The sequence below is a fragment of the Amphiprion ocellaris genome, chromosome 13 (assembly GCF_022539595.1).
Source record: "Amphiprion ocellaris isolate individual 3 ecotype Okinawa chromosome 13, ASM2253959v1, whole genome shotgun sequence".
In the NCBI taxonomy this organism is placed as follows: domain Eukaryota; kingdom Metazoa; phylum Chordata; class Actinopteri; family Pomacentridae; genus Amphiprion; species Amphiprion ocellaris.
This window is the reverse complement of record NC_072778.1, coordinates 21,683,087-21,696,972: the sequence shown is the minus strand read 5'-3', so window position 1 is coordinate 21,696,972 and position 13,886 is coordinate 21,683,087. Positions and strand designations below refer to the sequence as shown.

Genomic DNA, 13,886 nt, shown 5'->3' with positions numbered 1-13,886 from the left:
CAATAATGTACTGCTCCCTTTTAAAGCGGTAAAATCTTAAATCGACACGTACAGTGGGAAAATAAGCCTCGGCTCACTTGCTCCTTTAAGTCATGCCTTTATTTTCTGCAGCCAACATCCTTCAGTGCTCGGTGCATTGTCGCTGACTTGATTTACAGCCAGTAAATCATTACTATCTGGTAAAACTTTGCAGGATTTCCACATACGCGACTCTGTGCACAAGAAACACACATTTACAGGTATTTACTAGCATCTTGTGAGAAAGTAAATGTCCCTGAAAACACATCAATCATTCTTTGGTTCACATTATAAGGTAGGTAAATGTTTAAAATAAATAGATACATAAGAAAATAAACTAATTTAAATTAAAATGGCTTGGAGTGCCATACTGCAAACCAACAGTTTTGTTGTTTTCCTCGTTGAAAAGACAAAATTAAAATATTAAATGGAATAAAAAATAAACAGAAATAGTTCCCTGTGCACATTCACAGTAAGGCTGATAGCCACTGTGCTGTCTGGTATCAGCACATCAGGGTGTCCATCTAGTGGTGATCAGTGAGAGCTGTGGGGAATAATACCACAAACTCGTCCTATGGGAAACAAATGACGAAGCAACTTCAGTCTTTATTTTGTACTGCTGTGTCTGCAAGACACTGAGTTATTTCTTTCATATCTGATATCATTTTGACCAGTATTGCCTACTTGAATGAATTACATTAACTCCCATAAGAGACAGCAGAAGAAAGAACTACTTCCACTACAACGGGGTATATAAAGAACATCGTCTGTCAGTGCCATGTGACAAAAATCAAATACAAAAGTGCAAAGAGGACATTTCTGACATTGAACCCTATGATCTCACTTCGCAAAATAAATAACAGTTTCGCTTCCGTTACAAAAAAGAAGAGTACACATTATATTTACTGCAACTTTTGCTCTGAGACCATGCCAAGTGAAAGATGCAGCTTATATACTGTATATGGCAACACATTGTGGTCATCATTAACACCCTAATACAAAGATTACTAACATTTAGTCATTACTCTCAGCATTAGTTCATTGCCTGACAAACTAGCAGGTATTACAACCGTATAGTTCATAGTAGCAATCATTTTTAGCAGTTAAAACATCATGCACAGAGAGAAAAAAGTTGAAAGGACGGTGGTGTTTAGCTAGATGTGACAGTTTCCATTTTATGTGATTATGGCACACGATTTTGACAGCTTGAATGCTTATTTTCTGGAGCCTCTGTACAGCCTGTTACCATTCTCACCAGTGATTTTTACAGGAAATAGTCAGGCGTATGCCGCGTCACATGGGGCTCACCTCTGCGTGGTGCAGGGTCAAACTGTAGGCTAAGAAAACAAAGAGAAGGACCCCTCATCAACTCACATTTTGAATAACTGTGATCACTTATTATCAAATTATAGGTATTTTTAAAGAAAGTGGCAGGAAGGATAGAAAAAATAGGTATAAATATAAATAGATAAAACTTCACTTACAAGGAGTATTTCAATGTGTCATCAAGTTCCATGATTGCTGCCTGGTTTCCACAGCGATAACAGTAGTTTGGTGCACTGAAAATTGTCACTACATTGCGGTCGTGGCACCAATTATAGCCCTGTATCAAGAGATTTGTTGCATGTTACCGACTTTAAAGTTGCAATATGTCAAAGGTACAGCTGCAGCTTCACCAAGGAGAAAACAGAATAACTTTCAGAAGGTAAACAAAGTCAAGAGTACCTCCATCACCAGCTGATGGGCTCTTGAAACCAAAGTTAGACCGTTTGCATGGTTGAAAGTCTCAGAAATATCCTGTCCGAATGTGTAACCAGCACCACGGGGAGAGATGCCCCAGCCACCACGGTCATCTGGGTCTGACCATAACAAGTCACACATTGGACCCTAAACATGGAGAAAACATCAGTGTGGTTTAGTTTAGTGTACAGTGCATCAAAGTGCCAGTTTTATTCAACATGACGAAGTTAGAGTTTCAGCATACTGCATAATAGCTACAGGCTTTATGATGAATTTTTCATTAATATGCATGTTTGGCAGAATTAACTAGATGTACAGTTGTTGAAAGTAACCCAGCATCTACACAGATCACAGCAAAGCATTTTACCTGAATGCTCCCTAAAATTAATCTCTAAACATCTATATAAGTCATGAGAGTATTTCAAACGAAAAACAGTCAAATATGCAGTTACTATGAATTTATGTTGACTGTGTGCACCTCATGAGGGACCTCCTGCAAGCGATCCAGCGCTCTGATGTGTTCCAGTGTGTCTATTGAAGGTGATAATCCTCCATGGAGGCAGAAAATCTAAAAAAGAAAAAAGTAGGAGAAAATAAAGGATAAATAAATGTGAGTCCCTCGCTCTGTGTTTTATTTGACATGACACATCTGAGGACACAGATTTACCTGGTTATCTACCAGTGCAGTAAGGGGCAGATAGTCAAAAAGGTCTGTGAAGTACTTCCAGACGTTTGCATTTCCATATTTCCTTAAGCACTCGTCGTAAAAACCGTACACTTGCGTGATCTGTCTGCTCTCATGGTTCCCTCTGAGAATTGTGATTCGTTCTCGGAACCTTACCTACAAAGAAAAAGACATTTATACAGAAAATGTAGTCATAATCCTCCTCTCTAAAGTCGGTTGTTATTTTATCATAGCATTGCATAGAATTTAAAATGTTTCTCTTCACCCACAAAGCCCTCCATCACCAGACCCACCCTACCTCACAGACCTGCTCCACCCCACACCCCCTCCCACAAACTCAGATCTTCCAATGCTCACCTCGTCGCCCCATCACCCAGAGCCACCACTGAACCTGGGTGGACAGAGCTTTCTCTGTCGCTGTTCCCACTCTCTGGAACTCTCTCCCACTACACATGTGAGACTACTCAGATCTCCACACATCTAAATATTTTATAAAAACTCACCTTTTCAAGATCGCTTTAAATGTTTAACTGTTTTGTGCTTTTATATCTGCTCTTTTATTTGACTGTTTTTATTTTTTATCTCCTCCCTGTAAAGTGTCTTTGAGTGCCCAGAAAAGTGTTATGCAAGTAAAATGTATTATTACTATTAGTAGTAAGGTGTCATTTTTTTTTACCTTAAGAGAAACCAGGAGTGTGACTGTCTCCACAGAGTAGTAGCCTCTGTCAACATAGTCTCCCATGAAGAGGTAGTTAGTGTCTGGAGACCTCCCCCCAATCTTAAACAGCTCCATGAGGTCATGAAACTGTCCGTGGACATCTCCGCAGACCGTCACTGGACATCTCACCTCTTGTACATTGGACTCTTTTGTCAAAATGTCCTTGGCCTGAAGCAGAGAACCACGAAAACAGAAGAAGATGCTGGTTAACAGGTTTAACACGGTGTGGTGCAGAGTGGGAGTGCAGAGTGGGCAGGTACTTTAAACAAATCTTAGTCAAAGCAAACACTTTTCATATTATGCAGCATACAGCAGATCATCATAGAGTTTGCTGTGGCTGTGGCAGTGCTCCCCTGTGGTGAAGAGGTACCATCAGTGGGCGTAGCTTGGGAAAGCATATTTGCAGGCATCCCCCTTCCATCTTCTAGGCGAGTGTTTTCCCTCAGAAATGTACTGCATGCAGCTGCAGTCAAACGGTGTGCTCCAAAGCGTGGCCACATGCAATAACTAAGAAATATTCCTTCTGCTCAGGAGATGCTAGCATGTAACGGTCAGCTAGCTTGTAGGAAGCTCCTGTATGGTACCGAACAACTGCCTGCACAAGCCTTACCTTTTCGCATAGGACTTTGACCTGATTCTCTGAGAGCTGCTTGCACTCATTCAGCTGTTCAATCCATCCGTCCAACTCCTTGGTGAAAGACTTGTCGTCCATGCCTGGTTTGCTGTCAGCTAGCGAGCCGAGCAGCTTCAACAACAAACACCTCAGGAAAACCTCTGGCTATTTTGTGACGTTTCGGTGTCCCAACTACGATGCCTCCTTGCAAGCTCAGTGGCCACAATCATTGTGTGTGTGTGTGTGTGGTAAGGGAAAACCAATGCGCCAGCTGCCCTGTTTCCCTGCAGTTTGGTGGCGACCAAAGTGTTTAGTTCAGGAGGCAGAAAATCTTGTGGAGGTATCAACAAGGTCACTCAGGTATCCGTTAGCATCTCACAGAGGCATGATGTAGCTAATCAACGAATCATATTTAACACTACGTCATCGCATCCTGAACAAACATGTCAAGCTATTTCTTCTTTTTAAAAACGTTAAGTTAATTTTATTTCTGGTAGTACAGTATTGCTGGGTGTTAGGTTTTATTTTATTTGCTAGTTCTGTTATTTTTTTCTGCCTGAACGTTATTTAAAAGTTGAACTAGCTGACCTGCCACCTGCTGGACGAAACCGGTGGGAACTGGACCAACGGCTGAGCAGCAAAAAGCTAGGACGAACCGTTACAGGTTGGCTAGCTGCTAGGTAGCTACACCTCACTAATATCTCACCTGACGGTCACACCATCAACCACAGGTGGTAACAGTAACTAAAATAAAATTTAACTCAAAACATGTGTGACCGGCGACAGAGGGGCTGAAAGTTAAGCATAACAACCAATAAGTAATGCCTTGTGTTGTGTTTTGTGTAGTATTTACATTGTATTTACATTGTGTGCTGTTTTTTTATTCACATTTTTAAACAAACGAGTGGAAACCACTGTAGTCTTGTGGAATTAAAAAAACAATAATTTTATTACATTTTCTTTTTAGATTTTTTTAAACTACATGAAAATACCAATAAAGTTTTGCATTTGTAATGTAAAAACAAAAACAGCTAACTCTAAACAACCATAACATTTTCCTTTAAGGAAAATGTATATTTTTTAAATACATTGTTAATACATTAAATTACTGCAGCATAACTGGCTGATGCAAACATGCATAGCCCCAGAAAAACTTAATAAATACAACAGAGCTATACCAGATACGTGTAAATGTGGGATAGAAAAAGGCACACTTTACCGCTGCTTTTGGCAGTGTACTGGTCACACATTACAGAGCACTTTCAGGACATTCTGTCTATACAAATACTACTACACCCAAAGCTCTTCTTACTGGGCATGTACCCAGCCAACTTTAACTTTAGAAGAACATAACACATGTTTTTTTAAGAGATAAGCCTAATATTGGTTCAAAGAGCCATAGCTCTATGTAAAAAGGTTGATAGGCCAAGTGTAGGTAGATGGATTTCAGAGTTATCTATGATTTTGACATTAGGAAAAAATTACATATGCCACAAAGGGAAAGCAATCACTCTTTCAAAACATCTGGGGCCCCTTCATGGCCTATCTGAAGCGAATACACTTGGTACAGATGGTGGAAACACTTGCAGAGTGGCTCTCTGCAGTGTCCAAACTGATCAAACAGCCACCCAGCATTTGTATGTACCTGGGATAAACCTGCATCCCAAATTATATGTCCAAATTTTATTGATTTAACTGTCCTGATTTACCTTTTCCTTTAAAAAAAAAAAAAAAAAAAGAAGAATTATATAGTTTTTGGGGTCATGGATGTACTCCTTTAACTTTTCAGACCTGGATTTTAAGTGTATTGTCTTACTAAGTGTTCCTTTCTGGATGTACATGTGCATTTATTGTTTATTTTTGTGAAAATCAATATGATGCTGTTGGGGAAAAAGAATTGAATATACATTCCAAAACTCATCTTAATTTCTCAAATATTTTATCTTTATTCCAGAGATATTTCATTCAAATCTAATTTCTAAAATGAGGCCCACTACTGGTTAGATAAAGAAGAATCAGTTCTGTAATTTTACAAAGATTTGTTTCTTAAATGAGAGATGTACAAATGCAGAGGTTTTAATGCCTAAATGATTAACAAATGTATTTTTATCAGTGTACAATATCTATAAGCATTGATAGTGTGTCAAAATACAGTTTCTATCTATCTATCTATCTATCTATCTATCTATCTATCTATCTATCTATCTATCTATCTATCTATCTATCTATCTATCTATCTATCTATCTATCTATCTATCTATCTATCTATCTATCTATCTATCTGTTACAGATAATTTCATTGCTTTTTTGTTGATTTTTTTTTTTTACAAATGTAAATGTCTTTCATTTAACACAAACAAAGCCAAAAAATAAAAATAAAAATAAATGTCACAACTACACAAAAAGAATTCACTCACGTGTGCCAGTCTCTGAGTCTCAAATACACAACCAAAAGTACTAAATAATAGTAAACACAAACTGAGGCTCTTTCATTTGAATGTGTATTTAAATGCTAATCAACACAGTCAAAATGGTGTACCCTAACTGTAAGATGATGTTCTTTAACTCATAGAGGTGATCAGAATAATTCGTAACATTAATACATTTAGGCTGATGGTAATGTTTTTTTTAAATTTTTAAAATTTATTTTTATTTTTAAAATTTTATTAACTCAGTCACTCAAGAAGATAATACCTATTTGATTGAGTTACTAGCGGTATAATCGTTAAAAAATACAGCACATTGTTTTAGCGGGTTTTTGATAGTTTTTCTCACTTTAAGGATAATATTTTGAACTTTAAAACACCTTTCAAAACCTTTTTTTTAAATAAAAACAAAAACCTCCGGTCTATTTAGGTATGCGCCTGTCAGAATGCGCCGCACCGGAAAAACTACATTACCCTCAGCTAGGCACATTTCCGTTCAACTACACATGCGCAGTCCGTTCTATTCTAGAGAGCTGTAGGAGAAAATGGCAGCATTCATGCTAGGACAGCAGGTAAGACATTCAATTGTATTTTCGGATGTGAAACGTTGTGTAATAAATATAACTGAAATTTGTATAGCCTAAACACCTATATTAAGTATTTTATTCGTTCTGGTGACCAGAAAGTAAAGTTAAATGTGTTTTAAATTCACACGAGGCATTGCACTTGAATGACTGCTAACGGGTTAGCCTACTAGCTAACTGTCTTTAACGTCAGTGGTACAAAGCGTGCCAGAAGTTCATCAGCTCAAGTTTTGGTGTCTCTGTTTTTTAAACTGTGCATCTTTTCTTTTCTAGGCTCGCCAGTTCAGCACGTCTGTGATCAGACCTGCAGCAAAACTGGTTAAGGTAAATACATTCAGACTGGGCAGAGCACAGTCGTTCATCAACGGATTGTAACAGGATTAGCTGATATTTCGTTCAGTGCATTTATTTAATATCTTTGCATGTCATTCTAGCCTCCAATCCAGGTGTATGGAGTCGAGGGCCGATATGCCACCGCTCTGTTCTCAGCTGCCAGTAAGCAGAACAAACTGGACCAAGTGGAGCAGGAGTTGGGGAAAGTGTCTGTAAGTCAAAAAGCAACACACAATTTCAGTTTAATGATGTAGATGCCAATGGTTAATACAAATAGTGTTTTTAATCAGTATTTCATGTCAAGGTGTGATGGATAATGTTGTTTTGTATTTTAATGACCTCACAGAATATGTAAATGTGTATATCTGAAAATTGAAGCACTGGTATAAGAATCGGATCAGTGCCAAATTTTGATCATTGAAATGCTTATCGCCTAACCTATCTTTCTTCTAGTATATACATTTAACTGGTGTTTGCTGTGTGCCATCTTGTTTTTCCAGGCCTTGATTAAAGACCCCAAGATTTCCAGTGTTGTGATGAATCCTCATGTAAAGCGTAACCTCAAACAGAAGGCCTTCAACGACGCTCTTGCAAAGGCTAAGGTTTCACCCATCACCGTCAACCTGATCAGTGAGTAATTATTAGAATTGCTAAGTGACTCCACCGCTGCAATGTGTTTGACCTCTATGTTAGCATGGTGTTGTCTTAATAATAGCTAAGCAGGCTATAGTTGGTTCTAGAAATGTATGTGTACTGTAGAGTCTGTGCATATCATGGTTCAAACTAAATACAACATTTATCAACATGGTGAATAATATGATAATAAGACAGTAGTCCATGTGCACACACCAAATACAAAGCAACTATACCACAAAGCTACTACTACAAACAGAGCGAAGTGAGAAACAAGTTTTACATGCTCCTGTTTTCTCCATTTTGCTTATATAAAATGGCATGCAAGTTAAGAATTGACCATCATGGGTTTTTATTCAGGGCCAATACCAATTATTAGTAAGTAAGAAAACTGATATCTGATATTTAAAACTGATATACAGCAAACTATAAAATCTTGGTGTCAAAATTTAAAATAGGGCAAACTCTAGGCTTAGCTATTATTGACCCTCCTGTTGTCCTCATTTATGGGCACCAAAAATACTGTTTCCTTGTCTATAAAAAAATCCAAGAATTCAGCAAAAAAATTCCCTAAATTTCTGAAAATTGGCAAAATCTTCAGGTAGAAAATTCCAATAATTCTGTAAAAGTTTCACTTAAAAGTTTTTTTTTTTTTTTAAATCCCCCAAATTTGGCAAGAAAATTCTTGTAAATATTTTCAAAAAATGAATAAAAATCTTCCCAAAAAAAATCCTAGAAATATCTAAAGTGACTACATACATATCAGTAAAACTTCTAATATTTTCTTTAAGAACATTCACATAAAAATCTTTTTTGTGAATGTTCTTAAGAAACATTTTTAACATGTCTTTTTTTTACCAAAAAATGTTCAAAGATTTCCCAAAAATGTTGAAAATGTGGACATCAATTTCATTGTGAATTTTTTTTTTTCTCCACATTTTCAAACTTTAAACCGGGTCAATTTTGACCCACAGGACAACACGAGGGTTAATGACTTGTCAGATTACCATCTGCATTATTACATTGTTGTACTGGAAATCGATAGTAAGAAGCACAGGAAAAAAAAGAAAAATCTGAAAATGTTATTGGATCTATCTGATAATTGGACAAACAATAACTGTTCAACTCCTAATGCAACCTATTCACATTTTACAGTTTTGTTTACTTTCAGAAGTAGAATGCAGTTGTATCAGAAATGAACATAAACATGAAATGTTTTGAAATTTCTGCCTAAATGTAAAAAGTTTGATTCCCTTGCCTCCAACAGGTATATTTATTTAATTAACATTTTTTTCTGGTTGATGCCAAATTGGGGCTGCACAGTGGCGTAGTGGTTAGCACTTTCGCCTTGCAGCGAGAAGGTCCCTGGTTCACGTCCCGGCTTTCCCGGGATCTTTCTGCATGGAGTTTGCATGTTCTCCCTGTGCATGCGTGGGTTTTCTCCGGGTACTCCGGCTTCCTCCCACAGTCCAAAAATATGCTGAGGTTAATTGATCATTCTAAATTGCCCGTAGGTGTGAATGTGAGAGTGCTTGTTTGTCTTTGTATGTAGCCCTGCGACAGACTGGCGACCTGTCTAGGGTTTCCCCTGCCTTCGCCCGAGTCAGCTGGGATAGGCTCCAGCCCCCCCCCCGCGACCCTAGTGAGGATTAAGCGGTGTATAGATAATGGATGGATGGATGGATGGATGATGCCAAATTGAGCAGACTTGGGTAGAACAGTAAACACAAACCCTGTTCTGTTGCTAAGGATAGCAGTCGCAGTCTAAATAAAAATAAACATCTTATGCAATCTAATTCAGAAAATTCAGTTTTTACCCACTTTGTCTTTCTTGACTATAGAGATAAGAATTCTTATACAAGTGTGACTACAATAGCATTATACAGCTGCTTTGTACATTTTTTTGTCCTCCAATATTTATGCTATGTTTGAAAATGACTTTTCAACTGGCCAGTTGTAAACTTTGCACTACTTTTCCGACAAACCATATGGTTTGGTCAACACTGGAAAGCTGAATTAGTTCTGATCCCAAGATAAATAAATATAAAAGAGTGTTTGTGTCACAATTTGACATTTAACTGAAAAGACAATACAAAGTAGAACCAGTTGGATTAAATCAAACATTATCTGTTGTCTTTGAACTGGTTTAACACAAAACCCCCACAGTTTTCCAGTCATTACTATCAGTTGATAATGTAAAGAACCAAAAAAATGTTGCTTAAATCTTGCTCAAACATATCTTTGTTTTTTGTTTGATCAGATGTTTTGGCTGACAATGGTCGTCTCACTCTAACTGGTGATGTCATCAGTGCTTTTGGCAAGATGATGAGTGCACACCGTGGAGAAGTCATCTGCTCTGTCACTACTGCTCAGGTATAAAATGGGTGGACATGCGAAACACATTCCAACACTTCAAAACTGGCCACCTCATATAAACAGCCCCTATTATTATATATATATATCAGTAAAGCTAATAATTGCAGGATTTACACCGTTGATGTAGTGTACAGTCACCCAATGAATGTTTATCTGTTTCAGCCGTTGGATGAAGCAAACCTTGCTGACCTGAAAGTAGCTCTGAAAGGCTTTCTTCAGAAGGGTGAAACTATCAAGCTGGAAACAAAGGTACAGTTGTAATACATGACCCTAGGAACCAAAAAATAACCATTCTGCAGTTGCATTTTACTTTAAACTTATTCTGGTGCCAATTATGGCAAATTGCATTAATGTAATGATTTTTTTTTACTCTTCTGTAATTTCAAATTGTCTCCTCTTCACAGTCTGATCCTTCAATCCTGGGTGGCATGATCGTCAGTATCGGAGACAAGTATGTGGACATGTCCACCAAAACAAAGATCCAGAAGCTGACCAAGCTCATCAAGGAAACTTAAGTCCTGTGGATTTAAAAGACGACCATCGGGCTTATAAATGTATATTGCTACCTGCTCTGGCACTGTGGTTGCTCCATAAATCCAGTGTTTGTGCTCACGTTCATATAGATGTTAATAAAAACTACAAAAATTGGAGAATGAGTTTTGTTGTCTTTTATGGTTTGTGCCATTGTCACATTTGTACGCATATATTTCCTAATGATGGTCAGTAAGAATGCAATATAGACCCATTAGCATGCCATCATAATCTGTCTTTGGTAGATTAGAGTAAGGAAAGGCTCTAGATGATTTGTATAGTTGCTGCAGTATTGTCAGTTTAGAAATGAGGCTCCACTGTAACCAGAGGTCCACGCTTTCCCATCGGGCTACTTCTTTGTTTCATATGATCTTAATTTTGCTGAACCTCATTGCGTCCCATGGCTCTGCTTTACGTTTTCTGGAATCTTTTAGTGCGCATGCGTGTTAGGCGTTCGCTGTTCTATTAATTTTTTTTCCGGGCGAAAATGGCTGCCACTCTCAACTAAACCTCTGCATAAAGGATTAACTGAAATGAAATAGGCAGTAGAAATCACAGCCCGCTTCAAGACAACAGTAACAGGCGGCAGTGCGCAGTTTGTGCAGCGCCTTCACAAAGATGTTGTTGCTGCCAGAGAAGGGAAATGGATACGATTCGACATTAACCCTTCCCAGTCCAGCATCCAACAACAAATGAGGTACGAACCGTTCATTTTACGCTCCTAAAATAGTGCAGCATTGGTCGGCAGTTAGCGTTTAGATTTATTGTTCCGCATGTCATATTATTTGCATATTATAAACGTATTCCAACCCGCTTGTTTTGTTATGACTTGTGTTTTATGTTGCAACGCTAAAAGGCCTGTTTTCTCCACCACAAAAAGTAAGCTCTTAAAACTGCCTCTTTGGGTGTATGTTTATCGGTTTACTCTTTGCATTTTTATCTAATATTTATATTCCTCTGCACCCCAACAGAAAATGATGCATCAAGTGACCGGCAGCAGCAGTGACTATTGTATGAGTGGACTGGCAGAGGACTGTCATCCTGCCAGCCACTTTGATTTATGTAGCACACAATCCCACAAATTCTACCCCTCTCCGACAAACCCTGGGTTGCAGCTGTCCCTTGCCGGCCTTGCCCCTTTGCCACAGGGAATGCACAAAGCCATGGCGTGTCAGTTGCAGGACACCCAGACTGACTTCCAGCCACAGACGGTGAGAATCAGGGGCGGTGAGGCTCTGGGGCCCGACGGCTCAAAGAAAAAGAAGGGCATAGTGAAATCAGGACGGAGAGGTAGGCCGTCAGGGACCACAAAGTCAGCTGGGTACCGTACGAGTACTGGACGTCCTCTTGGGACTACTAGAGCTGCTGGTTTCAAAACCAGCCCAGGGAGGCCCCTAGGAACCACCAAAGCAGCAGGATACAAGGTGAGCCCCGGCAGGCCCCCAGGCAGCATCAAGAGTCTCTCTCGGCTCAAGAAACTAGAGTTCGGTTTTGACGGCAACAAGAAACTTGACTTTAGTAACTGCAGTGTTCCCAAAAAACTGGACTTCACTGCCTGTGATGTTCCACCTTTTCCGTACAACATGATGGAGAAAAGGGACCTCTGTGAGCCCAGTGGCAAAGTGGATGAAAGCAGTGAATAGCTCTGCAGGAGGACTCCCCGGTGTCGGAAAAATATTTGGCTGCATGAGCAAGAGGATGCGGAGGAACACATTTCTGAAATGTTGGCAGAAAGAACTTCTTTTTTCTGTTTAGAATGGCCTCGTCTGACTTTTCACTGTACAGTGTTTGCCATTGTCATCATCCTCTCATAATAAACGACTGAATTAAAAGGATGGTTTGGCAGAGATGCATGCATATAAATTAATCATACCAATCAGTATAGGAAAAAAAAGTATATCAGTTTGTGGTTCACACCTCACTGGAGAGTTCTCTTTATTCCCCCACAGCAATTTGTTCCTCTGAGTTGTGACATGCTGTCTTACTTTGCTCGAACATTTCTGTGGCCTAGGTCTTGTGACATTTTCTACACTCATAAACATCTTCGTACAATCATTCAATTCAATTTCGTCCTAAGCATAAAAATGTAAATGTGTGGTTGTCCTTTATGTGTTGTCTAATATGTGTTTTATTTTAGTGATGTAATCCAGCTTCATATCTAAAATGGGAACATTGCAATCCATTTTTTTTAATAAGCTTGAACTGTTAAAACTCAATGCATATTATCCTTTTGGACACAATATTTGCTATTTCTGAACTTTGTAAATATAGTTTTGATCATGTAACAGCCTGTTTTCATCCCCAAACTTGATAAGCACTTCCAGTTTTACATGTATGTTGCTGATCATTAGAGGAAAAAAAGACTTCATAAAATTCTTTGTTGAATATCTAATAACTGCTAATGTTCTGTATGTGAAACCAAAATAAAAGAGAGAAAATGTCTTTTTCACACAACTATTTTCTGTCTAATCGAAAAGCATGTAATTCTCCCTGCGGACACCAGAGGGCTTGTGTCCCCGGACAATAGTCATCATCTTGTAATAATACCTTTATTTACACTTAGTTAAATTAAGGCGTGCTGACATTTATAGCCCTGCATTTTGGAGGTGTTCTTACACAGGTGTTTTACAGAACAACTGGTTAAAAAGACAGCAGAGGCGCGTTTTAATGCAAACGCTGTGCAGCTGATCTCACATGGCGCATGGTTAAGTTACCTCTCGTTCTTATGTGGTGTTTCTACTAAATCACTCACCAAAAATCGTACGAGAAATAAACCGCGTGCAGATCTGAGCCAACAATCCTACCATATGTTTTAAAAGTACTGCACAGAGAGGTAAGCTCCTCTGCTGTCAGCTCGGCGTGGAAGTGAATGGTCTTTGTTTGATCTTTAAGGACTGGCCCACTGCAGCGAGCCTATTGTGCGTAAAGTTTGCGCATCTGTGGATGTGTTTCACTTTGATTCACACCGAATCCATGGTGTTATATGAGGACAAGTTAGGAGACGACCGCGGGGAATCGTGGCAAACCTCGGTTTTACGCACGCTCACAGCCTCACTGACTCACCCCGTCTTTATCTTATTTTCCTGAGCGCCTAGCGGCCTGTTTCCTCATGTCAGAGCACTGTGCAGAGACAACATGGCGCACAGAGTTTGGTTCAGTCGGAAAGGCCGTGTGGTTATTAGCGCACTGCAATCGCCTCTTTTTTGTCGATCTCCCTGCCCGCTGCACA

General features: G+C 39.0%; 3 protein-coding genes across 5 annotated transcripts; 2 read left to right on the top strand and 1 right to left on the bottom strand.

Moving 5' to 3' along the window:
• Positions 1-81: 81 nt before the first annotated feature.
• On the bottom strand, positions 82-4,195 carry LOC111583211 (serine/threonine-protein phosphatase 2A catalytic subunit alpha isoform-like). 2 transcript variants are annotated; one of them, XM_023292187.3, is made up of 8 exons: positions 3,772-4,195; positions 3,120-3,329; positions 2,426-2,599; positions 2,237-2,326; positions 1,744-1,905; positions 1,503-1,621; positions 1,274-1,355; positions 82-212 (listed from the first exon to the last, which is right to left on the bottom strand). In XM_023292187.3, the coding sequence occupies exons 1-7, from the start codon at positions 3,871-3,873 to the stop codon at positions 1,283-1,285; spliced, it is 930 nt and encodes a 309-aa protein (XP_023147955.1). In that variant the 5' UTR covers positions 3,874-4,195; the 3' UTR covers positions 82-212; positions 1,274-1,282. The 2 variants fall into 2 exon arrangements, with proteins under 2 accessions (XP_023147955.1, XP_054872291.1); XM_055016316.1 differs by having other exon boundaries at positions 82-1,355; positions 3,772-4,187.
• Positions 4,196-6,665: 2,470 nt separating this feature from the next.
• atp5po (ATP synthase peripheral stalk subunit OSCP) lies at positions 6,666-10,779 on the top strand. Its single transcript, XM_023292185.3, has 7 exons — positions 6,666-6,772; positions 7,058-7,108; positions 7,219-7,329; positions 7,618-7,747; positions 10,011-10,123; positions 10,289-10,375; positions 10,531-10,779. The coding sequence occupies exons 1-7, from the start codon at positions 6,746-6,748 to the stop codon at positions 10,639-10,641; spliced, it is 630 nt and encodes a 209-aa protein (XP_023147953.1). The 5' UTR covers positions 6,666-6,745; the 3' UTR covers positions 10,642-10,779.
• Positions 10,780-11,118: 339 nt separating this feature from the next.
• si:ch1073-44g3.1 (uncharacterized protein LOC797133 homolog) lies at positions 11,119-13,099 on the top strand. 2 transcript variants are annotated; one of them, XM_023292184.3, is made up of 3 exons: positions 11,119-11,354; positions 11,514-11,536; positions 11,629-13,099. In XM_023292184.3, the coding sequence occupies exon 3, from the start codon at positions 11,632-11,634 to the stop codon at positions 12,298-12,300; it is 669 nt and encodes a 222-aa protein (XP_023147952.1). In that variant the 5' UTR covers positions 11,119-11,354; positions 11,514-11,536; positions 11,629-11,631; the 3' UTR covers positions 12,301-13,099. The 2 variants fall into 2 exon arrangements, with proteins under 2 accessions (XP_023147952.1, XP_023147951.1); XM_023292183.3 differs by lacking the exon at positions 11,514-11,536 and having other exon boundaries at positions 11,121-11,354.
• Positions 13,100-13,886: the final 787 nt, after the last annotated feature.